Source organism: Athene noctua, chromosome 3 (genome assembly GCF_965140245.1).
Source record: "Athene noctua chromosome 3, bAthNoc1.hap1.1, whole genome shotgun sequence".
Taxonomy (NCBI): Eukaryota; Metazoa; Chordata; class Aves; order Strigiformes; family Strigidae; genus Athene; species Athene noctua.
In genome coordinates, this window is record NC_134039.1 from 17552407 (window position 1) to 17577524 (window position 25118).

At 37.0% G+C, this 25118-nt stretch overlaps 1 protein-coding gene across 15 annotated transcripts in view; it reads left to right on the plus strand.

Moving 5' to 3' along the window:
- The window catches only part of ERC1 (ELKS/RAB6-interacting/CAST family member 1), a 298605-nt gene that overhangs the window by 182773 nt on the left and 90714 nt on the right, over positions 1-25118 (plus strand). For all 15 annotated transcript variants that reach the window (XM_074902123.1, XM_074902127.1, XM_074902132.1 and 12 more), the window contains one exon: positions 9934-10094. In XM_074902123.1, the coding sequence (XP_074758224.1) occupies positions 9934-10094 (161 nt within the window). The remainder of the gene's footprint in view (positions 1-9933; positions 10095-25118) is intronic.

Consider the following 25118-nt stretch of genomic DNA (forward strand, 5'->3'; position numbering starts at 1 on the left):
TGAGGATGCCTTTTCTATTTGAAACAGTTTTCTACTCACATAAAAGCTTCTGGACTTTGCTGTAATGCTATTTACCATCAGATTCCTTCAAACCCTTCACTGAATTTCAGCCTGAGTTCAGCTGGCTCAATACAGTGGGATTACTTTTTAGTTATTGTGGTTAGGTTCTGCTATTTGCTTTCTGTTAACCACAATGCAAAATATTTCTTTCCACAAGTTATTAGAGGTGGAAACTTCCCTGAGCTTGCCAATGAGACTGTACTTCTTCGGTTAATCACATGTTCAACCTGCATGTGGCAGCACGTGTGCTTTCATGTATTTATGTTCATGATCCTTAATGTCTTTTGGGAAAAGAGTGTTAAAGTTGTATGTGGAATTAACATACCATTTTTTCACTACTTGTAGTGAGTTAATACATCATCCCCAGAATTTTTCTCTTTGGAAAATCAATCTATGCTATATAAATCTACAATCTATGCTATGCTATGTAGCACAGCATTAAATATTTACTTTGAATATTATTCAGTTATGTCTAAACTGTCTGCCATGGTAACATATCCTAGTTAACCTGAAACTGTCTAAAATACAGTAAAATGGAAATCAGCATGGTCTACAGAACACTTCTAAAAGCTGCTGAAATCCTTGGGCCATTAGTCTGAGCTGAAAGGCTTCCTTTGGCCTAATAGCTACTGCTACCTTATCAGCAATCAGAGTGGATGTACCCAAAGAAAGGTCAAGTTATTTTGAAGATGTCCATGTTTAGAGTTGTGACTGGAGTATCATGAATCAACCATAGTTCTAGAGAATTTTGTTTTGATGCAACAAATTTTTCTAAATGAGTGGGTGCAAAACTGTAGAACATGCTAAATGTGCTGTATTCTAGTCTCTCTACCTCTGCAGAGATACTTAAAAGGTGAACAAAATCCAGATTTTTGCAAGATTGTTCTCCGCAGTGATTGCTGCTGTGTTCCCAAGGGGCTGGAGAGAGTCATTGCTAGCCACAGAATATAAACACAGGACAGTTTCCTGTAAACTAAAACAGGACAGCTTCCTTTGGTATGGTTGCAAGGGTTAAAAAGCATAATGAGAATTGCGGGAGAGCTGAGCACGCACACGACCAATGTGATCAGGCAATGCCCGTTTATTACAACTAAGAAAGCCCTTTTATAATGTTCTCCCGCACACGTGAGTAACATGCAGTACAAGTCCTCAAGATTGGACAGTTAACTTAGCCCGCGCTTTAAACCTTCTTATGACTGGATAAAAAGTGCCACATCAGCCTTGCCAGGCTTCCTGCCTTGTGGAACTTCCTCTTCCGTCCCAACCTCTTCCGGGGGTTGTTTGTCTCATCGAGTTTCTCCCCCCTCATTCAGGGTCACATCCTTATCGCATTCTTGCTCGGCTGAGGCTCTTATCAGTCTTGTTCTCACGCAGGATTGCTCACATGTTCATTCTCTCGCAGAAAGTCCTCTTGAATCCCAACAGAGAATATTTCATTGGGTAATGGTTCCACTTGAGGGATATGCAGAAATAAAATTGTAACTTGTTATAGTCTTCAGATACCAGAGGCTACAACAGGTTTCTGTCCTCAGTAGAAATCAGAATTCAGTTTTTCACTTACTTTTTCGGGCCTGACTCAAATATTTGCATGTGTTAAGCAGAGACAATTATTGCTTCCTTCTCAAGAGCTCTTGTCCCAGCAGTAGACTGTTGCTTATTTATATAGTTTATGGCTCTCATTTAGGAGATACAGCTGTCAAAGCTGCCTCCAAACATCCTAACAGGACACAGGTGTGACTTAGTCCTGAAGTCTGGTGGCTCAGAAGTTTTCTCTTTTCCAAAAATCTGTGAATTTTGATTCCTTCTCCTTCATACAAGAGCTTAGTGCTCTCAGAGTATGAGCAAAAAGCACTCTTGATTGATACTCAAGTAACATACTCCTTGACAAAGATTTCTGTATTTCTATTTCTGTAGGTTCTGCAGGAGTAACGTGGTAATGTCAGATATGTGATCAGTCTAATATTAGTGCTTTTCATTGCCTGGAACCATCAGTGGAGACAGTAAGGAGCAATACAGAGTTAACTCCTCTTCTTTATTAGATGCTTTTTTTATAATGAAAGTTTTTGTTAGGACACCAATCATGGAAACGAGACATCAGTTGTCTAAGTATCTCACTTTCTCAGTGATAAGAAAATTTACATTCAACTACAGTATCCTGCAGCTTTTCAGACTATAGTCTTTTGTTCTCTCTCTTTATCTTTCTCCTCTCCTCTTTCCCATTAATAATGTAAGAATGGGACAGTAGCATCAGTTCTGTTAAGCCACCAAAACCCTGTATTTTATCAGGGATGCTGAATGTACCGAATCCTAACAACCTAAAAAACAAAAGGCACAAAGGCTTAAGAAAGTCACATACTAATGCAAAGAAACAGAGTTCATCCTTAAAATTACTTCTGTAAATTACAGATTATCAGAAGATCCTTCCTTTTCTCTGGAGAATTGATAATCCACCAGCCATTTTCACAGCTGTGACACTAACTCCCCTCTCTATGGTGAACAAAACAGAGGTCCTGTTCTTCATGTGCAATCTGCCACCATCCTTTAATACTCTACAACAGTTGACCTTGGCAAAATAGGTGCTCTAAATCTGGCATCCTGTTTGAGATGGAGGCAAATGTAATGTATAGGAACATTTTAATTGTTGACAAGTATTCTGTTGTGTGTATTTCCGGCTGTCTTTAGTTAGGATCTTCAACCAAAGAATTCCAACTAGTGAAGAAAAGAAGTTTTTCATTTGTCTGCATAGGATCTTATTGCAACGTTCATTAGCAGGGACCACACAGAACAAGTGAAGCAGTTATATAGGGTAATATATATAGTGCAGGGAAGAATGCTCTCGTTTAAGTGAACATCTGTTTACCTTACTGTGTCTTCTTAGGCCTACAATTATGGAATAAAAATGAAGGCAAAGATCTTAACCCCTTGTGTATCTGCTTCAAAAGGATTAGTGGTGGTCACATTGTCATAGTAGAGAAGACAGTAGCCCTGAGGCATTCCTCTGTCCACCTACAGGCCTATGCATACTTAGGCAATGGTAATAAATTAAAGGGGCTTGAATTGATGCCAGAGCTCCAGCCAGTGTGGTGGGGCAGAACCATTCTGCTTTATACCCTTCTGTTATCAGTGTGGCAGAGCTTTCAGCTGTTCTCCTAGTTGAGGTCTGTCCTTACCATACAAACCAGAAATGACATTTTAATTTTACTATGGGGAGAGATATTTTTCTTATTACTGCTTGCTTATTTCTCTCATTTTTCTCTGATATTTTTAGTTCTCAAAAAGCTGTGTCTAACAGCTTTCCCAATGTCTATAAGAATTTGAAAGTTGTTCCCACTAATTCAGAATAGCCAAGAATTTAGTTAAGTGTCTTGGATATAATCTTTAAGAGTACCTAACGCCACCCTACTGCTTTAACGAAAATGGGGTTATGATGAAACCATAATTCATTTCCCTCTTATTTTGTGTAAAGGTTTATTAGCTTGTGATTTAAGCAAACCATCTGGTCCTGCTGGCAATTCAAGTTATGTCAGACTCAATGCTTTCCCCCTGTAATATGTTACTTGAGGCAGTTAAATTACATACTTAAGTCTCAAGTCTGGCCTGTGCTTTTTCCATGTCTTAACATCTGTTCTGGGAAATTTTTCTGGGACCCAAACAAGTTTACATGGAGCCAGAACTCTTGTCTTTGTCTTTCTTTTCATGTCTATTTCCTTTCCCTCTCTCTGTCCTGCAGTCTAATCAGTTCAACTAAGTAAAAGATAGTGCAGAAATTTGCAGTCCCTTTATCATTTCAGTAATGTACACAGTGAAATGAAAAACAGCTTAAAAACTCAAGAGCTGTAGAAAAGTAGGAGACTGTCCTCTGAGAGAGTAAGTGACACTTTGAGAAATGTTAATTACTTTTTTCAGTCCTTGTAGTGTTCTTATTACTGACTTGTAATTGCAAGACTCTTTGTTTTGCTGGCTTAATTCATTTTGGGCAAAATTTCTAGTACAGTTTGTCTTGTAATACTAATTTCTTGTTTATACAAGAAAGATCTATGTTTAGAAAGCCAATCATTTTAAATATACAAGTTAACCTGCTGAGGTGTTTTTGAAAATAAGATCTCTAGTGATTGATTTATACAATGATCATGGAAAATTACTTGCTTGTGTTGGTATATCTGTATTTTCTAAAATTTCCTAATTTTATACTACGTGGAACTTTTGAGACACAGTAATGAATATAAACATCTGTCCCATAACCCACTGTGTCTGTATGTATATTGACAGAAATATAATGCCTTTCCTTCAGTCAGAAACATAAAAATGTGTCCTGTTTTCAGGCATGTAGTTAAACATTAAGCTGTAAGTTTTCCATGTATTGCTGCAACCAAAGTACTGTATCTCCAGTTTAGGAGTAGAGTTCTTAGTATAATAGTCAAGTCCCTTTGTCATGACCTTTGAGACAATTATGGACTGGTATGCAAGACTATTGTGCTGATGAAAAGGAAAAAAAAAAGAATGAGGCAGGAAAAATAACAACACTAACAGATACCTCAGACCATCCATCTGAATGGTTGACACTTTAGCTCAATCAGTGAAAAGCCTCAAAAAGTTCAACAAGACCAAGTACAAGGTCCTGCGCCTGGTTCAACGCAATACCTGATATCAGACGGGGGGATGAATAGATTGAGAGCAGTCCTGTGGAGAAGGACTTGGGGATACTTGTGAATGAAAAATCAGATGTGAATTGACAATGTGTGCTTGCAGCGCCAACCACATCCTGAGCTGCATAAAAAGAAGTGTGTGCAGCAGGTTGAGGGAGGTGATTCTCCATCTCTACTCCATTCCGGTGAGACCCCATCTAGGGTACTGCATCCAGCTCTGGGGTCCCCAGCACAAGACAGACATGGACCTGTTAGACCGGGTCCAGAAGAGGGACACAAAGGTGATCAGAGGGCTGGAGCACCTCTTCTATGAAGAAAGGCTGAGAATTTGAGTTGTTCAGTCTGGAGAAGTGTCTGGAGAGGCATTATTGTGAGCTTTCGATATATAAAGAGGACTTATAAGAAAGACAGAGAAAGACTTTACCAAGACCTGTGGTAACAGGACAAGGGGCAAAAGTTTTAAACTGAAAGAGAGATAAGTTTAGACTAGACATAAGGAAGAAATTCTTTCAGTGAGCATGCTGAGGCACTGGAACAGGTTACCCAGAGTGGATGCCTCATCACTGCAAGTGTTCAAGGTCAGGCTGGATGGGGCTTTGAGCAACCTGATGAAATGAAATACATCTCTGCACATGCAGGAGGGTTGAGCTAGTGATACTTAAAGGTCCCTTCCAACCCAAACCATTCTATGAAAAAAACAAGTAACAGAGAGAAATGCAGTTTCTTCTGGAAAGATCGTTAATCTACAGGTGGGGAAAAACCTTATCTAACAATAATGTAAAACATTTTTTATACAGTGTACTACTGATTTGCTATCCTTAATAAATATTATTTAATCCAGTCATATACATTTGAACTGTGGGTGCATTCATATCCTGTCACTTGAGACTGAACAGTTTCCCTTTGCAGTGTCTGTAGTTCTTTAGCTTTTTCCTCGTTATTTATATGCACATAGCATATAAATGTGGATTGCATAGGTCACAATTTCAGAATAGATCCTCTGACCCTGCAAGTGTTTTTTCATAGCATTTTGCTTTTTTGCCATATTGATGACTTTGTCCATTGCCTATTTATATTTGCACAGAGCCACTGTAGTGAATTACATCATGTTACCAGCATTCATGATGTATTTGTTGCTTGGATGGTGACTCAAAATTGCTCTTCTTCTCTGAGAATGTGTAAGCAGAAAATGAAGCTCCAGAACTATCTTCCTGAGAGGGCTTTGGAGGCCTTTTTCAGTTTTCTGTGCGGTAGAAAAATTCTCTTCAGGTGGTCATTCATCACTGAGGAAGAAGTTGATAATGGGAAGAAAAAGGTAGCTGCCACTACATTGTAATTTAAACACAGTAAAATGTTTGGATATCCTGAGACTGCTTTAGTTAGCCTGTCTGTCTGGATTGACTCAGGCATCAGAATCTTTGGGCTCTGATTTTAAGAGGTAACCAATACCAGCCACATCAGTTGATGTAGACTTCTTCCTGGCCTGAAATATCTACTGTGTCTCAGAAATTTTCAGTAGTGCATAAGTTCTTTTGACATAAGAGGTGGGAATTTGAGCTTGCCTATCCTGATCATCAGTAATCTTTCCAGGAGCTAGTATGGAGGTTGGTAGGATCCCCAGCTTCATTATTGTTTTGCATATCCAGTCCCTTTCCCAATTTTACTGTCTTTTTACTGACTTTTGGGGAACTTGACCAAGCTCTTTGGAAGTCCCTGGCTTCACATTACCCAATGGCCAGAAGAGCTTACTGGAAATACCATATACTTGGAGATAATGTAGTAACTGTATGTCTGTGCAAGAGCCTGTTTTCTGATTTACAGTTGCTTCAGAGGAGCCTGAAATCAGAGTTTGTAAGAATAAGGAGGTTAAGATGGTAGATAGGCTTCTGAAAAGGGCTTAATATTTTTTAGTATTACATTATTTCTTCTATTTCTTTACAGGCTGCCATTGACATAGTAGGTAAACTTCTCCTGTTGTATTGCCTTTTCTCTTCACCTTGCTTTCATGCTTTCTAAGGAGATGTAATACTATGTAAAAATTTGTCCTATGTTGACATTTCCCTTTGCTGCTGCTATGAATCCCATACGGTGCCCTCTTTCACATCATTTTTTCAGTCTGTCAGAAAATCTCTCCCCTAATGGAAACTTCATTCAGGTTCATGTTCTTCCTGAAAGATAAGCTGTCACCTGGTCAGGTCACTTAAGGCCTAAAAACAATGAAAAAGTAGTCTCCATTTAAGTTCTCTGCAGATCCATCCTGCTCAGAATAAATGAAGACCTTTCAGACCTGCCTACAGAGAACTGAATCATGGTTAAATCATAGATAATCAAAGATATACTCTGGTTTATATACTATCATTTGAGCAGAGAAAAAAGAGGAGCAAGAGTGCACTCTTTTATACCTTCTGAAATTGAAACTTTCTAGTTATAACTGACAGGGCAAACGCTTACCTGCAGTTAAATTGAAAATGTCAACAGCATGTCTCTGAAAATGTCTCAGTGTGCCAAGAACTATGGGTTTTTTCTTTATTGTATAATTAGCTGCTCTCAGGAAAAAAAAAAAAACAAGGGTAGATTTCAAGGTTTTTGTATAGGCTAAATTAGATCTGCTTTGCAAGCAGTTTGCTTCCAGTGAATATTCCTGTATCATTTCTCACAGGACTGCTTACTGGGACAGGTCTGCACTAAGATTCATAAGCTGCCAAATAAAACGTTTTGTTTTGTAGAAGTTTAATTGAAATGGTCCCATGGAATATTTATAACTTGATTAATCTGAACAGTGAAGTCTTTATTGTGAATAGTCATCACTATTTTGTTGAATTTTGTCTTTAGTAAATCACGTGACAAATGGTACTTGCTGGAGAGGATGGAACATAATGACAGTTCTGTAAACTTAAGTTGTTGGCACAGTCTAAAAGCCACTTCCATTCCAGCCATTCCTAATACATGATTATCTCGATTTTCTGTAAACCTGCAAAAATACAGAATATAACCTTAGAATTAAAAGAATTAGCAAACAGAGCAACAAGAAAAAGATTAAGTACCTGCAATAACCACTACTACAAAATAATCCTGCAGAGTTAGATCTTGCCACCTAACACTAGGAGCATTGGCCTAGATATCACTCTAGCCTCGTTGTGTCTTCTTAATAGCATGGATTTGTTATGCTGCATCAAGCAAACCAGTCCTTCAGTGTTAGCATCACAAATCTTGACGACTGGGAATGGAATGAAGGATGTCAGAAATCTTTCAAACGTGATTATGGAAAAGATGTTTCTTCAAAGACTGTTTTATCTTGGCAACTGACAGATTGACGCAAGCCATTCTGATTGTTGCAGTTGGCTGGGGGCTTGTTTATTTGACATTGTTTTCTCTTATAAGCAGAGGGTTTTGTAGTTGGTGTGCCTCTTTTCTTCTCAGTTTAAAGGAAAATGTTTATGTAGGTAATTCTGATCCACCCAAAGGAAGTAGAAGCTGATTTACTGGAAGCCGATACACTAGTACACCTTCACTTCCCCAGCATGTTGCTATTTTTCTCTTTCTAGGCATCAGTTTCCATCCTAGTTGTATTTTTGCATTCATTGTTTATGCAGTTTTTCTTTGCATTCTTTTCTGATATAGTTCTCTCTTTCATTTTACAGAGTTTTCTCTTTGTTTTAAAAATTGACAGTTTCTGATCTTGTTTTGCACACTAAACACTACTAAGAGATGAAAAGTTTGGTCATTATATGCATACTAGCCAGTTTAAGCTATGTGTCACTGAAATTCTCCTTCTGTCTGGATGAATTTTTTGCTGTACATTTTGAATAGTTTTTGATAATTTCATGTTTCAAATTTTTCTTAATTTGCTGGGCATAAGAAGAATGCCTGTTGTCAGCTGCATTTGAATGGAAGTAGATAGGCTTTCTGCAGTAAACACTGCACAATGTCTATGCTAGATTTTTATTAATCTGCCAATTCTGAGTTGCAATGTTTCTTGCTCCATCACTGACTGAGGATGAAAACCAGTCTTGTTATCTGTGTTTGTCCTGAGTCATTAGCTCTGCCTTTAGGAGTACAGGATTCATTAAAGCCAGGGGTGATATGTTCCATACCTTTTATCCTCCAGCATCTATATCGCAAGTGATATGCCCAACTCTTTGTAAAAACATGTAAGTAGAAATTAAGCTTAATGTAATTTCAGTAATTCACTTCCAGGATGGAGCACAAGTTGATTGTTACGCAGGGTATAAATGCAATGCAGTGCTGTATTGTCATACTAAGTTTATACAAATATTTGATTATGTGCAACAGTAACATCCAAGGTTCTCCATTTGAAGCATGTTATAAAATTGTTTCTGAGCACTTGGTTGTGATAGAGAAAATCTATATGGAAGAAGTCAGTGAAAGTAATGTGTGCTATCAAGCATTATTATAAAGTTATTAAAGGAATATCCAGAAGGTTTTGTGTGTTACATGTAGCTACACTTGAGCATTTATTGTGGTTTTGCGTGTTATTAGTGTTAAATTTTAACTGAGACAGAACCTGCTCCAAGTGCAAAATTAAATATGACTATAGTCCATCCGTGTAATATCTATGTTAGAATTTATGATCATGATAATTCTGAACCTTTCCCATTTGCCAAAGATATGAGTATTGTTCTGCTGTACTTGTCTGCCACCAGCAACTCTTTGAATGTCTTTTATGTTGCTAAATCACAAAACATGCCTAGAAGCATTGTTCAACAGATATTTTGAGAGAAGTAGCCTTACTTGTATCTTCATGAGAATGCAGTCCTCTCACTGTTTCAGAAACATTACCTTCATTCATAAAGTGCATGTGTAGTTTTGCTTTAGGCATCATTTACAGGGAAAGTTTTTTATCCTTTTGGCCTATTATCAGTGTAGTCCATTTAATACCTACTATTTCTGTGGGCTGATTTATTATGTACAGGCCATCCTTTTTGTGGTACATTTTCTAAAAAAAATACTGAAGAGCTGAAGATGTGTAATTTGGTATTGTAATGGTAATGTTCCGGTGACCAGACTGTGTTAATTCAGACTGCAGCGTTGCTTCAGTCAAGTGTAGACATACTGTCCACAGCACTAGATGATGCTTCCAGTCTACAGAAGTGTTACACAGTATGTATTCATCTTCACGCTCCAATTTAGTTGTGACATATAGTAAGTTCAGCTGATCACATTCCACTATTTTTTTCTCCTCCTGTCTTCCCCAAAAATGTTTTAGGTAGAAGAGCTGATGATGGCCATGGAGAAGGTTAAGCAGGAGCTGGAGTCAATGAAAGCCAAATTGTCCTCTACACAACAGTCTTTGGCTGAGAAGGAAACCCATTTGACCAACCTACGAGCTGAAAGAAGAAAACATTTGGAAGAAGTCCTGGAAATGAAGTAAGCGTTTCTTTTGATTGTTGTAGGCATGTTTTATTGATATCTCTGAATTCTCCTCTGATCTCTGGTGTTCTAAAGACAGCCATTACATGAATATGTCTTTGTAGAAAGCAGCTATGTATGTAATCAGTCAAGCCTTCAGAAGTGACTTCTAACCAGGGGTTACCTAGATGACTTTCACACTTTCGTTAGAGCTCAAAAACTTTTCTTCCTTCTGATTGTTTGCAGCAGGCTACTATTACTTGCACAATAGCATCTTCAAAGATCTTGGACAGTTATTGGGACTCAGTTATTTAGTGTGTCTTATGAATGTGCCATTTTGCTTTCAGTAGCCTATAACCTATTTTAAGATGCAAGTCAGTGTAACAAATTATAAAATAGGAAGAGGGAAAAGATAAACATAATGTCAGGTGCTTGTAATGCTGAAATCAAACTGCAGATGTCTGGTCTGCTGAAGCATTTTTCACACTCACACAGATGATTCATTAGCACTGGAACAGAGTTTGAAGTTCTCTGTATCAGTCGTACTTCTCTCGTCATCTTTACACATGGAAGCCTGAGTAAAATCAAGCTTTGAGGAGGTGGGGAGAAGTGAGGAATTAGACTTCTAAGGCTTAAATACTTCCTAATTTCTGCCCATGCATTATAGATAAATAGTTATCCTTAGTTTAGGGAGACATGACTCTATTTAGTGCAATGATGGATAGTGCTGCCAGCAGTTCATTAGAAACACTTTCAGTTGTTTAGCCAGCACTGAAGAGAAGGAACATTTTTATTGGCAGGACCAGCAGTGGTTCCTCCACTGTGGTTTTGTGAACCATTATTTATTTATTTAACTTTTTTATGCTGGTCTCTTTCCTTTTTTTTAAAAAAAAAATGAAAGGATAGAAAACCAGCTGTTACAAAATGGAAAGAGAGATGGCTTAGATCTTGAAACTCTAACGTAGGAGTGCTGTATAAAGTGGTCCAAGACTCCCCAGCTTCGTATTCAGCTACAACAGTCCGATCTAGACCTGGCATAAGGATGTTGGAAGACTGCAGTACTTAAAAGCCACACTTTATTTTTAATAAAAAATTTTATTGAGCTATAAATTTGACTGCCTTGAGAATTGGTGTATTGGGGGATGGGAAGAATAGCTCTTAAGACGATGTGGGAATCCAAAGCAACTGGAGATATATCCCATATCCAATCACTTGGCAGTACTTCTGCCAAACTGCTCTGCCAAACCTTCTCATTAAAATATACATGTAGTGTACAGTGTATCTTGAAACGTATTTGGAATTGTGTAGCTCTAGAGCCTTTAATATAACTACTCACTTCTAAATGATTACCTCTCTTAGCTGAGCAAGTTATTGTTGGAAAGTTGTTGTACTGAAATGTAGTATCAGGAACTGCATAAACTGGTAGATCCATTGTGCCTCAGAAGGAAGAACACCGGAGAGAATGGTAATGCTGTCAGCACATAGAGAGAAAGATGGAAAAAACATTACGTTTGTATAGTTAACTAGCAGAGCATGATTTAGTCATAGCTGGTCTGTCTTAAAGTACTATAAAGCTGCCAAAGGCATCCAAACTTCAAAAACTCACCCTCACCATGAGGCTTTGTTGCAAACAAATCTCTCCTGAGGACTCCCAGTCAATTAAATATATTTATATACAGAAACTCCAGTATGTTCTTTGTTGCCCTACTTTCCCAGCCTATGCTTTTTATGAAAAGCACTCTTGTCATCTGTTTTCTAGTTTTGCAAAAAGATTTTAGTGTTGTTAAAATGTTTCCTACTATTTCAACTCAGAAATAACAGTAATTGAATGAGTGGTCAATTTTGTGAAGCAGTTAGCTGGTTTTGGTATTCTTAACAGAAAACAATAGCTGTTGTACAGATACTGTTCAGAGATACAGTAGACCAATATTGTTTCCCAGGTTTTAGGATATGCTTCACTGGGAAAACTTTGAGGTGCTTAAAAGCAGCACTGATTAAATTTGAAATTTGATAGAGGTGGAATTTTAACAGCCTGGGCCCTGCAGTCAGTTAATGGGGCAGGGGACCATACAAGAAAAATAGCTTAGGAAATGCTGCTTTAGGAGATTCTAGATATAAACTGAAAGAAAGTGTTAAAGCAACAAGAGGACTCCAGAAAGTTACCTCTGGGTTTTAATAGGAAGTTGTTAGATATCATGTTAGTGAAAACATATATTTAAAATACTGTTTCTTAGAGTAGAACTTATGTTTACTACTGACTCTGTAACCCTGAGAAGATCATTTCACACTCCTGAGGGAATACTGTGGCACTAGAATAGCTCAAGTGTGAATTATTCCAAGGAAGAAATTTCACTCCTTAAAGAAATACTATGTATTTTGAAGCCGTCTTCCTTTAAGTCTAATATTTTCATTTTCTTTAAAAAAACCCCTTTTTTTGTAAATAATTATGAGAGAGGTAGATAATAGTCTCTCTATTTATATCACCAAACTTGATCTACTGTAAAAAAATACTAGTGAACTGCTAGGGTTTTTGTTTTGTTATGTTTTCTTTAAGAAGTTCTAATGTTTCCATCGTTCACAGCAAATCTTTTAAATTAGGCAGGAATAAAGTGCTGTCTACAGAGAAATCTCTGTTCTTTGTCCCATAAAAACCTGCTTAGACTGAGCTGAGTTATAAACTGTTGAAAATCACCAGTTTTCCTTTCCTATTTTTTTCTCCTGGTGTTGTCAGCAAATTTTGGCAGTGTGTGAAAATAACCGAGCACAAACAGTCTAATCTGAGCTCATGCAATTGCCAAAACTGTAGCAGCGGACACTGCACTTACAGGGAAGGGGAACAGACACTGTGTCTGCATGTAGAGACTTTTTTTTTTTTTTTTGGATGAGGCATGCCTTTTGTTATGGTCAGAAGGACCAGAAGGTTCTTCCTAGTCATCTGGTTTGGGGTTGAAAAGTCCCAGTTGGAGCATTTCTCAATCTGTTCTTTCAGACCTGGAAAACTGTCCAACAGCCCTTGCCTGAATTATGCCTTCTCTTGCTAATTGCAATTGTTGCTAGCCCTATAATTCAAGGGATGCAGACTTACATAATGTAGTTGGCGCTTCAGAGTTGAATCCTTCATCCTGCTGGCACACAACAGAAAGATTATTACTTGTCCGAGAATAATTTACTATCCTCTTTTTTTCTTTAAAAATTATCAAGGTTGCTACAGATGAATGAATTGTTATAAGAGAACATAACTTATGTTTCAAAATCAAGCTGTCAAAAAATGTCTTTTGATTTCTTATGTGACTTCACATGAGTGGTCTTTTGAATATCACAGTAGTCTCTAATTACATGAATACCTCCCACAGATAGTGTTTCGTTTGATACAGAGTGTTGGCGGTGATCAAAGATGAACCAGACCTGTGTAGCTTAATGAAGCTGTTTATTGTATTCCTTCCTTATTTCATTTCAGAGTTGGAAGGCCTGCTGAGAGCTACATGAGGGCTACTATTAAAAATAAGATGCCAACCTACACCGTGCTGTGCAGGAACACTGTTCATCCTTATCTCTGCTACAGTTTTCCTGCATTATATGCAAGTCACTTAAAAATATTTGGCAGATGGTTGATAAGTCCACATGTTCATTTTCTGGCTATCAGATGAGAAAAATACAAACATACACAAATGAACACTCACAACTGAAAATTAAGTCAGTGGGAGCTAATGTTGTTATCTTCTGAAAAGTTCATCCCCTCAACAGTGAAGCAGTATTCTCTAGAGGTATGAGGTTGAAACTGAAAGTAGTCCTAAAGAAACTGATTAATTGGCACATAGCTTATTTGCCAGAAAAGTAATTTCAGTTGATCCAAAATGAGGAGTGAAGTAATTTCAAACACAGCAAAGAGTTTAACCAAATATTTCAGGTTATGTGCACACATGGTGAACAGAAACAAATAAAAAAAGTATCGTCAGAAATTGTCTTCTTGGAAATTAAAGACTTTTTAGTATTAATTGTCATTAAAGAAATTATAGTTTATGACTGTGGTTTAACAATACCTCTCCAGAGGAGAAATGATTCCTAGTTGCAGAAGTACCTGTATGTTCTACATGTGTAAACAGTTGTCTTTGTAGTTTGAAGTCACTTTGCATTTGGTGTTGGTACTACAAGGCAGTAATATGTTAAAATTGCATCTGCAAAGTATGGCTTTCTAGGTCCAGTGCAAACTCTTCATCATATTGAAATGGACTATGAGGTTTATGGGCCACTTGGTATATCAGGACATCATGTGATTGCAGCAATGGTACCAAAGCATCTCCTGTAATTACTTTGTGTGAAATTAAATAAGCTAAAATCCCGCAGGGGGCACTCCATGTCCATAGGATTTACTGTTTGGGGCAAAGCTGAAAAGTGCATCTGTGTAAGTCACTTTTTTTCTTCTATAGGCTTGGATTTTTTTCTTTAAAATGTCTTTCAGGGCACACAGTGAAAATGAATGCAACAATATCCTATTACCATTGTTTTGTCCTTTTTAATTTTCAAGCATAAATGACACGAGTATATACGTTTATTTTAATTATATATGGTCACTCAGATTTTGACAAGTAAATTGTAAAAAGTTCAGTTGGTGTAGTCTGCAATGTGAAAAATTATCCATTTCTAATTACTGAACAATATATACATTACATTTAAATAACTGGAAATAAACTGACCTTGGAAGTGCTGTTAATCTCCAAGTGAATCACACAGAATCCAGTAGGAAAGCTGAAATACAGTGTGTAGATAAACTGTGTGTCTTAAGGCTAAAGTTTATTGAAAAGCCAGAATATATGTTTTTTAACTCCACAGTTCTCACTGTAATGCAACATTAGACTTTTCATAAATGCAATTGTAGATCTTGGTTAACTTCAAATTTGGTAGCTTCTGCTATTAGTTTTTAATTCAGGTGAAAGCTTGAGAGAAAACATAATTTCTTTTGCACTTTTTTTCTCTTGGTGATTAAGGAATGAAGGCTGTTACCCTTTCTGTCCTCCTGCAATGCCAATGAGCCTTTGAGCACTCTGAGACACTCTGTGTTGTGGCAGCATTAGAGGCAGCCTGCCACTTTGTTTTCAATTGATAACAGATGTCCTGAATCATGGAAATAAGCAGAAAAGTTTAAGCCATTTATGGACAGTACAAAAGTGCTTGATCTAAGGATTCGTGTAGGTAGGAGAGCTATTAAACTCAAATCTCAAAGTTTCACAGAAAGATAAACTGCAAAGCAAAGAATGGAACCCTTAGCAAAGCCTACATAAATAAGGTGTCCCATATGAGCACACAGAGAATTAGATTGTTGTGGTTTACCATTTCTTTAAGTATTGGGAAGTTATGTTTATCTTTTGTAACTGATTTGTTTTTACTCTTCACCTGCCTTGAAAAACTTTTTCTTCTATGGCTTTTTCAGACACTAAAATCTTGGCACTATGTCACAATCCTGTTCTGTCTTGTGATAAAAGCTCTATATCTCTTTTTATCTTGAATACTATGGTCCCCGAGAACAGTCTTGGAGAGAGAAAGTACTGTACTATCTTAATGAGGCATGGCAGGCCTGGAAGCAAGACCAACTGCTGAAAAGTACACCGAGTGGTGTTACAGGGGTTTGTTCCACTTGGTAATTTCTAGGACTATTGATGTTGTAGGGAGGAGTTTGGAAAAGGAGATCCAGTCATTCACTTCCTGAGAATTTAACTACACTGTGCTCTTGTTTCCATGCCTTTCCATGGGACGTATTTTTTGTCTTCTGGATATGTTTTCTGGGGACTGGGTTTAGTGTGAGTGATCCCTTCAGTTCTTGGAACATAGTTTTCTAGATGGTGAAAGGAAATTAGACCTCTTTCAAGTGAGAATGTGAAAAACACAGCTTATAGCCTCTAGTGTTAAGAATGCACAGGTTTTGTTATGTTTTTCTTTTCTATTAATAGATTACAGCATTCTTACAGAGATTGTCATGAAATATCTCATCAGTTGAGATCTTGGCATACATACACAGAGTACTAAAATGTAGAGATTTTTTAGGCTTACACAATCCTAGCACTAGTGGATGAATACCCTTCTTGTCTTTTCTCAGTTTGCTAGTTTGTTACTGCAAACACGCTTAGACAGCAGGTGCAGCACAAAGTAATTTCTTGGAAGTAATTAGTGCCCCATGTTCTTTACCGCCTAAAGGGCGTTGCTTTGAGAAGAGTTTGGTTTTGCCATAACCTGCATGCAGATCATCTTATCTAAAAGAATAAGAATTATGCTGGTTTTTATAGAAATTATTACTCAGTTAACCCAATGTTTAGCTGGTAAAGGAATGGAGAGAGTGATGGTTTTATTTTGACTAACAGATTGCTTGTAAGATAGCTATAAAGGCACCAATATACCAGCTTCAGCTTGGCTGATTCTGTATGCCTTTTCCACTACAAAACACTGTTCTATATTCTAACATATGCTTTGTGTAATTAAATACATTCAGAAGTTCTGTCAGAAGTAAAGGTTTATCTGTTCAAGAGAACCTGTGTAATTTCCCCATGGGTGTATGAATCCTTCACTCCACTTTTTTTTAGAACAACATGGACAAAAAGAGATTTCCAGGTCTTCAGCATGTGGTTTTTTAGTGTTTCGATATACTTTTATACACAACAATCATAAATAGGACTGTGATTTTTGTTTTAAAATATTCAGGAGTGTTTTGGCTCAAGATTGGTAGCAGTAGTACATTTCCTATGCTAGCTGTTTCAGCTGCATCAGTGGCTCCTGTCGCCATCCTTAATCCAGCTGTAAGATTCTGGGGCTTCCAGGGGTATTGCCGAGCTAAACCAAATCAGGCACTTTTTACTTGGTGTTAAAGTCAAAAGAACCGTGAGTTCCTTGGGGTGCTTTTTCTTCTTTTATAAACGTGCACTGTAAATAGTGATGCATATAAATCAACTCTGTGAGCACTACATATTTCATTAAATACAGTCAAGTTGTGAGTTAATAGAAGTTCCAAGTGAAAATATTATGGTATCTCATTGCATATATTGTAGATTTAATGTAGTGTGAACAATAGTAGCTTTGAGCCATTGTAAATCCCATCCGGACATCGTCAACATAGTTCAAAATACAAGGAGGGAAATCTTAAAGGTTGGATGTGCTTATATAGCCACTGTGCATATGTGAGTCATTCTGTTATTGTTTTTAAAATAACAGTGTAGCTTTGCAGGGTTTACGTAAGGCAAAATCTAACTTAAGACTGTTTTCTGGAGTTGAATAAAAATTCCTTTTTTGAAAGTCAGGTCAGTTTACTTTAATTACAGAAATAACCTCTGAAACAAGTAATTGCTTCCCTACAGTCCTGAAGGACAGGAAGTGAGAGTTGTATAAGAAAAACTGGAGAAACGTGTCAAGTTGTTGACAGTCCATATGATCTTTGTCTTTTACTCTATGGAAATATTCAATATCTTTTTGTTTTCCTCCCTTCCCAAACAATACTTTTGAGTTCTTTTAGGCAAAATAAAAAACACCCTCTGCAAGTCTATAGAATTTTTGAGAAAACTCCATAGTGAGAGGATTTGGGAGTTGTTGGTTTGCCTGGTGGTATCTTGTATGCAGTTCAAGTGACTGCATGTAACAGGAGTTAAAAAACATAAAAATTGACCAGAACTGTTCATTTAAAATCCTAAAAGATTACACTAAGCACCGTAAAAGTGTCTGATTTAAGATATAATGCTATCATTGATACTGAGTCACTTCCCTCCAGTCCAATATCCAGTGTTATAGTTTATGCAGATTACAGGATAGAGAGAACTATCTTCCTTGTACTAGGAGCTAGTACATATAGGATTGTAAGGAAGACTGAAAATGATGTGACACAATGTCATATCTGGTGTTTCCTAAAGCCCCTTTTATAGCCCTTTCTCAAGCACTAAATAGATACAGCTATAGTTTTCTATAAACCTGTGGTTCTTTTCAGCCTGCTAGCATTTTACAGCTTTAAAATTAATGTCAGGAAAACATTGAAAACTAAAGGATCACACTAGTTTATTTCTACTGTGTAATCTAGGAATGGAGCTTTGCATATGAGGTTAAACTAAATGATGTAACTGGTATTTGCTGTACAATCTAAGAATGAACTAGTTTGATCCTTTAGTTTAATTTCATTATGAGGCCACCAATAGTGCTGTGAAAAGATGACTACTGCAAGTATCTTTGAGCAGCCAAGGATTTAATTAGCCTAACTTCAGTTACTAGAAGGTTATTGAAGTAAATGATCAAAAATACTATTTGTAAATGCTTAGAAAATAGTTTTAAGTAACAGAGAACCTAATTTTGTTGAGACTACATCATGACAAATCAACCAGATGTCCTCATATGACAAGTCATACTTTTGGTAATATGGTAGATATGCTTTGATCTCAGGAGGATTTCTGTCACTGTATCACAGAACAGTCTCATCAACAAAGTAGGGATTATATTCCTGTTTAAACTACTGTAAAGTGAATAAGTACTGGAAAAGAATAATTAGTAGTTGATTGTCAAAATGGAAACCTGTATTACATGGTTTCCTTAGAGGTCTCTCCCAAGTCTACTGCTGTTCAAAATGTCCATTAATGAAGTGGCTGTTCAGGCATTTTGGAGGACAAGATGAGAATTCAAAATGATCTCACTAAAGTGAAGAGGACTTCTAGGGAGGCTGTAGAATACTGTTCCCTGGAGGTTTTTACAGATAAATGACACCAACATATCACAAATAGCTTAAATATAGTTAAATGTGCTTTGGGGGTTATTAGATGAAATTGAGGATAGAAAGTGTGTTATCTTGCAGGTTTTGTGATTCTTCAGCACATGTTATATATTCCCCTTAATGAATGTCTGTAGCAACCAAAAATGTATCTTGTAAAAATATATATATTATAAGCTTGCACTTGTTCTACATACTATGTGGGCTCAGTTCTTTCTCTGTTAATACTGACTTTGGCTTGCAGATTCAATTTCTAAAAAGAAATTTTGCTGTTGTAGGTAATCCATTTTGACTATTCTTCATGCAAAGGAAACCTTTTTTTAATTGAAAGAAGTAAACATCATTCAATTTGTTGGTTCAAGATAGCTGCAAAATTCTTTCAAGCCCTCAGAAGGCGGGAAATCTAAAAGGATTAGGTCTGGTTAGGTTAAAGAATGCCAAGGATATCTTCTGATATTTGGAGAAAGCTTTTATGACCTTAGCTAGCCACATTTTCTACAAAAATATTAATAATGCAACTATTAATAATAGTATTTTGCAGTTTAGTTCTTTTCACTGAAGGATCTTACGTGTCAAAGTCTTCCTTTTTATAAAAATGGAGAAATACTATCATTGTTCCTCAAAGACGTAAACTGAAAACAAAACCATGAAGCGACTCGTTTACAAAACTTCAGTGATGTGAGGAAGTAAAATCTGAAGATACTAGTTTTGTAGGGTTTTTTAATATCTTAATATTTGAGACAGAAATGTTTAATAAGAAATGTTGTGCATATAAGATATATACTTCATTTATTGCTCTCTTTTAGTGTGTTCTCATACAGATCCTTTCTCCATCCTCATTTTTTTAATGATATGTCTGTACCTAATATTGAATATGCTTATCTTTAGTGCTGTAATTGGAGAGAAGCAATCTGCTCTCTTTTGCTAAGCTGATCTTTGGACTTGTCTTGCTTGCTAGATTCTCATTGTTAGTGAGGACTTCCATTTGGAGCTTGAAAAACTAGATTAATTTAGCCAGGAGATGTTAATTTTAAAAAAAAAAAAAAAAATACATTTTTGCCTTGCCTTGAATAATATGAAGCTTTTTTAGGACTACAGTTTCATAGGTTTTGTGACAAATGAGGCATGAAACAAACTGGCAAACCCGCAATGTCCAAAGTACAGTGTTACAGTGTGCTCTCTAATTCCCAGCCCTAAAGATCTCAGCAAAGGTCACAAATTAAACAAAGTCAAAATTAATCAACTCTACAATCAAAATACAATTATTAAGGCTTTCATTTACTACAAAGAAGCAGTTGTGAAAGAGGCACTGGAGCAAGTTCTTTTGTGCAGTAAGGGAAAATCAACAGCAAGGTGTCGAACAGAAAAATGAAACTCTGCAGGTGAAGCTGTCTTTGGAGCCAAAAGAAACCAGCACTTATGCAGAAATGCAAGTAAACTGTTGGAGGATGGAAAAGGTGTTTGGTGCTGAGTTGCAGAGTGTGTCAGCATTACGTTTGGCCCAAACAGAAGAAGCCTGTGGGCTAGAGTCATGCACTGCAGTCATGGACAGCCCCTTCAAGCAACCTCTCACCAAGGCTTCACTCCAGTGGTCTCAACTACTGTAGCTTTTGTCTCCTTTGCAACATGGAGCATGGAAGTAGCACTTTGTCTGTGTGCAAAGTTGAAAAGTACGGTCAGGGATGCCTAGAGACACCATAGCTGGCAACGCCTTTCTTTATAGATTTTGTGCCCTCTTTTGGGGGAAAAGAGTGCTCCAGATGACTTTGTGATGTGTATGGATACACCTTCATTGTCTCAAGTACATTATACAAATACTGAATTTCTTGTTCCATTCTATGGAGAAATATTCTCTCAGTGCAACTTAAATACAATGATGTGTAAGGAATTCTTCTTTTGTTACCTGTTTCTGAAACAGATCTTGAAGACGTTTAATGAAAATAGTTTTAGAGGGACAGAAATTACTCTAGGGAACTATCTGGTTTTCATATCAGTGATACAAATAACATAAAAGCTTTATTCCCACACATGGGACATTCATTATCTTTTAACAGATCTCTATTCTAGTTTTGTTTTCTGTTTTACTAACTGATAAAATAGCAGTATGCAATTAATATGTAAATAGTGTAGTAAGTTATGCTTTATTCATGCCAGTGAGTCCTAATAATTAAATGCATGCTTTTTAGCGTGCACCTACCTTAGCCCAATTGCTATTAACACTTTTTCCTGGTACAGAAACTCACATGTGTGCCGTGTGCATGCATTGCTTGTGTTTTGTTTGATCTGCCTAGAGTATGGGTCATTTTTATTTTATAAATAAGTATAGTTAATTTTCTGTAGATTCTGATAACCTCTATAAGTTTCTTAGCAGGTGAGTGATTTAATGATAGTTGAATGTATTTGCAAGGGAAGAACACTTGTTTAAGAACTATCAGGTTATAGTACGAGTAATGGAATAAAACCCTCAACTCTTCTTTCAGAGTTTCTCTACCCCCTGTTCCCATTGACAAGTGATTTTTTTAATCAGTTGTACATAAATCAGCAGACCATCATCAGGAAATGCCTGGTTGGAAAAGATTAAAAATTTTACTCCTCATGAGGAACAGTCACAGATTTTTAGTTAAACTTTCATTCCTATTCTATATACTGATATGACTGGTCTGAAATATGCATTGTGAAGGACAAAATCTACATTTTCCAGTTGTTCTATTCCCAAGGAAATCCTACAAGTCTTAGAAAAAGTATTTTAAAAATATTAAATGAAGGAACACACACACACAAAAATATCACATTCCTCTTTACAATTCATGCACTGCACATTTTTCTAGGTTGTCTTAACTATGTGTTTTGATTTGAGGTAAGAGTTAGGATAGTCTAGTGGAAGTATTTCATTACCTAACTTCTCAGCTCTTCCAGCTGAACTTGGTGGCAGTCTGCTGGCACTTCGAAATACATGCCTACACCTTTAACGAACAAAAGGAGTTTGCTGATCAAAATGGGATACAATAACTTATCTCCACATGACCTTAAAATACTTCTAGGAATAGATTTTTTTTTAATTATACAGCCTTCTATAATTTCAATTTATGCTGTGGCATTCAGTTCTCGTGATACTTCACATTATATTGCACTTTCCATCTATGTTTTTTAAAGCAGTTATGCCGTGTTAATTCTCAAAATACTTTTCTGAAAAAAATTAGTATCTTATTTAAGGATAAAGAAAATTTGGTACAGAAAAATTTAAATGGCATGAAAAAATCATCTGGGTTGCTTGTAGCTGAGTGACCTCCAGACCATACTCAAGTGGTTTAACTGTAACTTCCACTTTATTTGCTAGGAAATGAGATAATATTTTTTGCCATAAATACCATTTATATTCTGTTTCAAATAGTTACTGATGTAATGTTTAAAGGGCAATACTAAAATCAGTTTTCTTGGTCATGATAGAAAATTGTTTTGAATGGATAGAGACCAGAAGATATACAACTAGGTTATTTCTCATCTTCTCTGTTCCTCAAGTCTTCATTTTCTTGACTTTGGTTCATTGGTCTTCAGAACCTTGTTCTCTGCCTACCAGTGACCATCTCTGATTTATGTTTGACTCTGAGAAACATTTTTCAGGACTTACACCATTCTACACACAAGATATACATGGGATAAGAAAGGAACTCATTTCTAGCTCTGAGACACCTGTTGATCACTTAATTGTTGGTTCTGAGGAAAATGGCACTATGTTGTCTGAACCTAGGAGTCTATGGCCATTTCAGGTGCACTAGACTATCCCACTGGAACTCCAAGTGCCTCTGCAGAAAGGCATGTCACATTGCTGGCCTCTTGTCTCTTGGACAGCTAATTGGTATTAGATACCAGTATATGGGCAAGGGAATCCCAGAGCAAGCACCAAGAAAACTGAGTCATCACAATTCTCATCAGCTTCGCTTAGAGAGACAAGACTGCAGTCTGGTCAGAGAGCTTCTCAGCACTGACAGAGGTCATCTTGTAGTGATGCTGAATGTATTAATATCCCCAAATTTGACATCATAAACATATTCTATGCTGTAAGACCTCATAGTTTCAGTTGGACTTGTATCATCTCTTCTGACCCCTCTAAAGAGTTGTGTTCTCAGTCATGGTACTCTGTTTCTTATTCAGGAACACAGTGCTTCCCAGGCTCATGGGGACTGGGAGTCATTGTTCTCATGACACTTCAGATCACATACATTCCTAGAAGCTTTGGGGTTATTACTTCCAAAACACTTGCAGTTAAGACTCTTCCACACCATAGGTTAGTCATAATCACTGAGGTTGAAAGGGTCTTTTAATGAGTTGGATTTTTTTCATGTTGTGGAAGAATAACTTATTCCTAAAACATTACTAGTAACTGACTTCCATGACTGAACTACATTACTTTAAAAAAAAAGTTTTTATGTAATTTAAGTATATTATTATTTAACAAAGAACAGTAGATTCTCAATGTCATTCTTAAGGTTTTTTTCTGGTTTTGCTACATAATTTTGCTCTCCTTGATTGTCTTTTCAATGAAAATTCATGGAACTATAATAGGCACATACACAAATGTTTTCGCACTCTGTTTCACAGTTATAATAAACTCATCTGTGTTTTTTGACTTTTTGACTGTTACTGTAGTCATACTCAAGAAAAGCTAGCTTTGAATGGGTTTTTCTGTAGTTACTAAGCTTTGTAGTTGTCCTTAAAGGTGTTTGGGAATGAGTTCTGGTTTCATTGGCCTGCCGCTGGAACAGTCTTTCTACTGCTCACACAAGGCTGGCTGTTCTGTTATTCCAGAACCACCTTCTAATCCTGCAGATTTGGTCAGTGTTAGCTAGGGAGAAATATTAGGAATTTTAACAAATTGTATATGGAAAGCCAGTTTTGTGAATGAAGATGTGTACTAAATGAGTGGCGTTAGTGAATAAATGGACTGTTATGATATATATTCCTCATTTATAACTTTTGTCAATTATAGAAGTAAATGCATAAACTTACAGATATTTAGCTTAGAATTTGAGTGCATGGCTTTTAATTGAAAAACTAAAATAGTAAGAGAAGGGCACAATTTTCTTATCAAAGATGCAGGGACAGGGTGATCTTTATACTGTTTAATCAAGAATATTTGTAGAAGTGGTGAAATTTTTTTTTTAAAGCTCTTTTCCATATCATGCTTATCAACCTCTCCTGGTTCAGGAAACTGGCGTCAGTTAAGCCCTTAGATAAATAGGAGGGATTGTTTACATGATACAGGGCAAGATGCTAACTGACTCTTATATTTCTCTTCTTTATTATCTTGCTCCTTACAACAGGATTTCATATACATGTAGAAAAGGTATAAAAGAGAGGAGCTGCAATCACACAAATAAGACGTCCAATGTTAAAAGCAGCCTGTTTGAGAGAAGGATGATTAAGCTGTGTTGATGCTTCTAATAATTCATGCCATGTGCTGATTTGTATTCAGAGCCACCACTTTGGAATTTTTCCCAGGCTTAGACTTTGGTTTTACAAACACACTATAATTTTGTTACTAGTCTTTGAATTTGTTCCTGTTTGTCTCTTCTTTTTCATAAAGAAGATGCTCTGGAATGGCAAGACTGAAATGTAGTCATTCTGAGTGGCATTCATGAATTTTTCTAGGGCAGTTGTACCTACCAAGACAAGTTATGACGTTTCTGAGCTCTAAAATGAATATACAATTACTTTTTCTAGAATAGTTTTTCTCATAACTCAGTGAAGGTTTTCTTTAAGCCTTTCACAAAATCACAGAATTGTCTAGGTTGGAAAAGACCTTGAAGATCATCCAGTCCAACCATCAACCCAACATTAACAGTTCCCAACTACACCATATTCCTCAGCACTAAGTTGACCTGACTCTTAAGCAACTCCAAGGAGGGGGATTCCACCAGTGCCCTGGGCAGCCCATTCCAACACCTAACAACCCGTTCTGTAAAGAAACGCTTCCTAATATCTGGTCTAAACCTTCCCCGGCACAACTTGAGGCCATTACCTCTTGTTCTATTGCTTATTACGACTCATCCCCAGCTCTCTGCAACGTCCTTTCAGGTAGCTGTAGAAAGCGATGAGGTCTCCCCTCAGCCTTCTCTTCTCCAGACTAAACACCCCCAGTTCCCTCAGCCGCTCCTCGTACGACCTGTGCTCCAGACCCTGCACCAGCTTCGTTGCCCTTCTCTGGACACACTCAAGTAATTCAGTGTCCTTTTTGTAGTGAGGGGCCCAAAACTGAACACAGGAATCGAGGTGCGGCCTCACCAGTGCTAAGTACAGGGGTAAGATCACTTCCC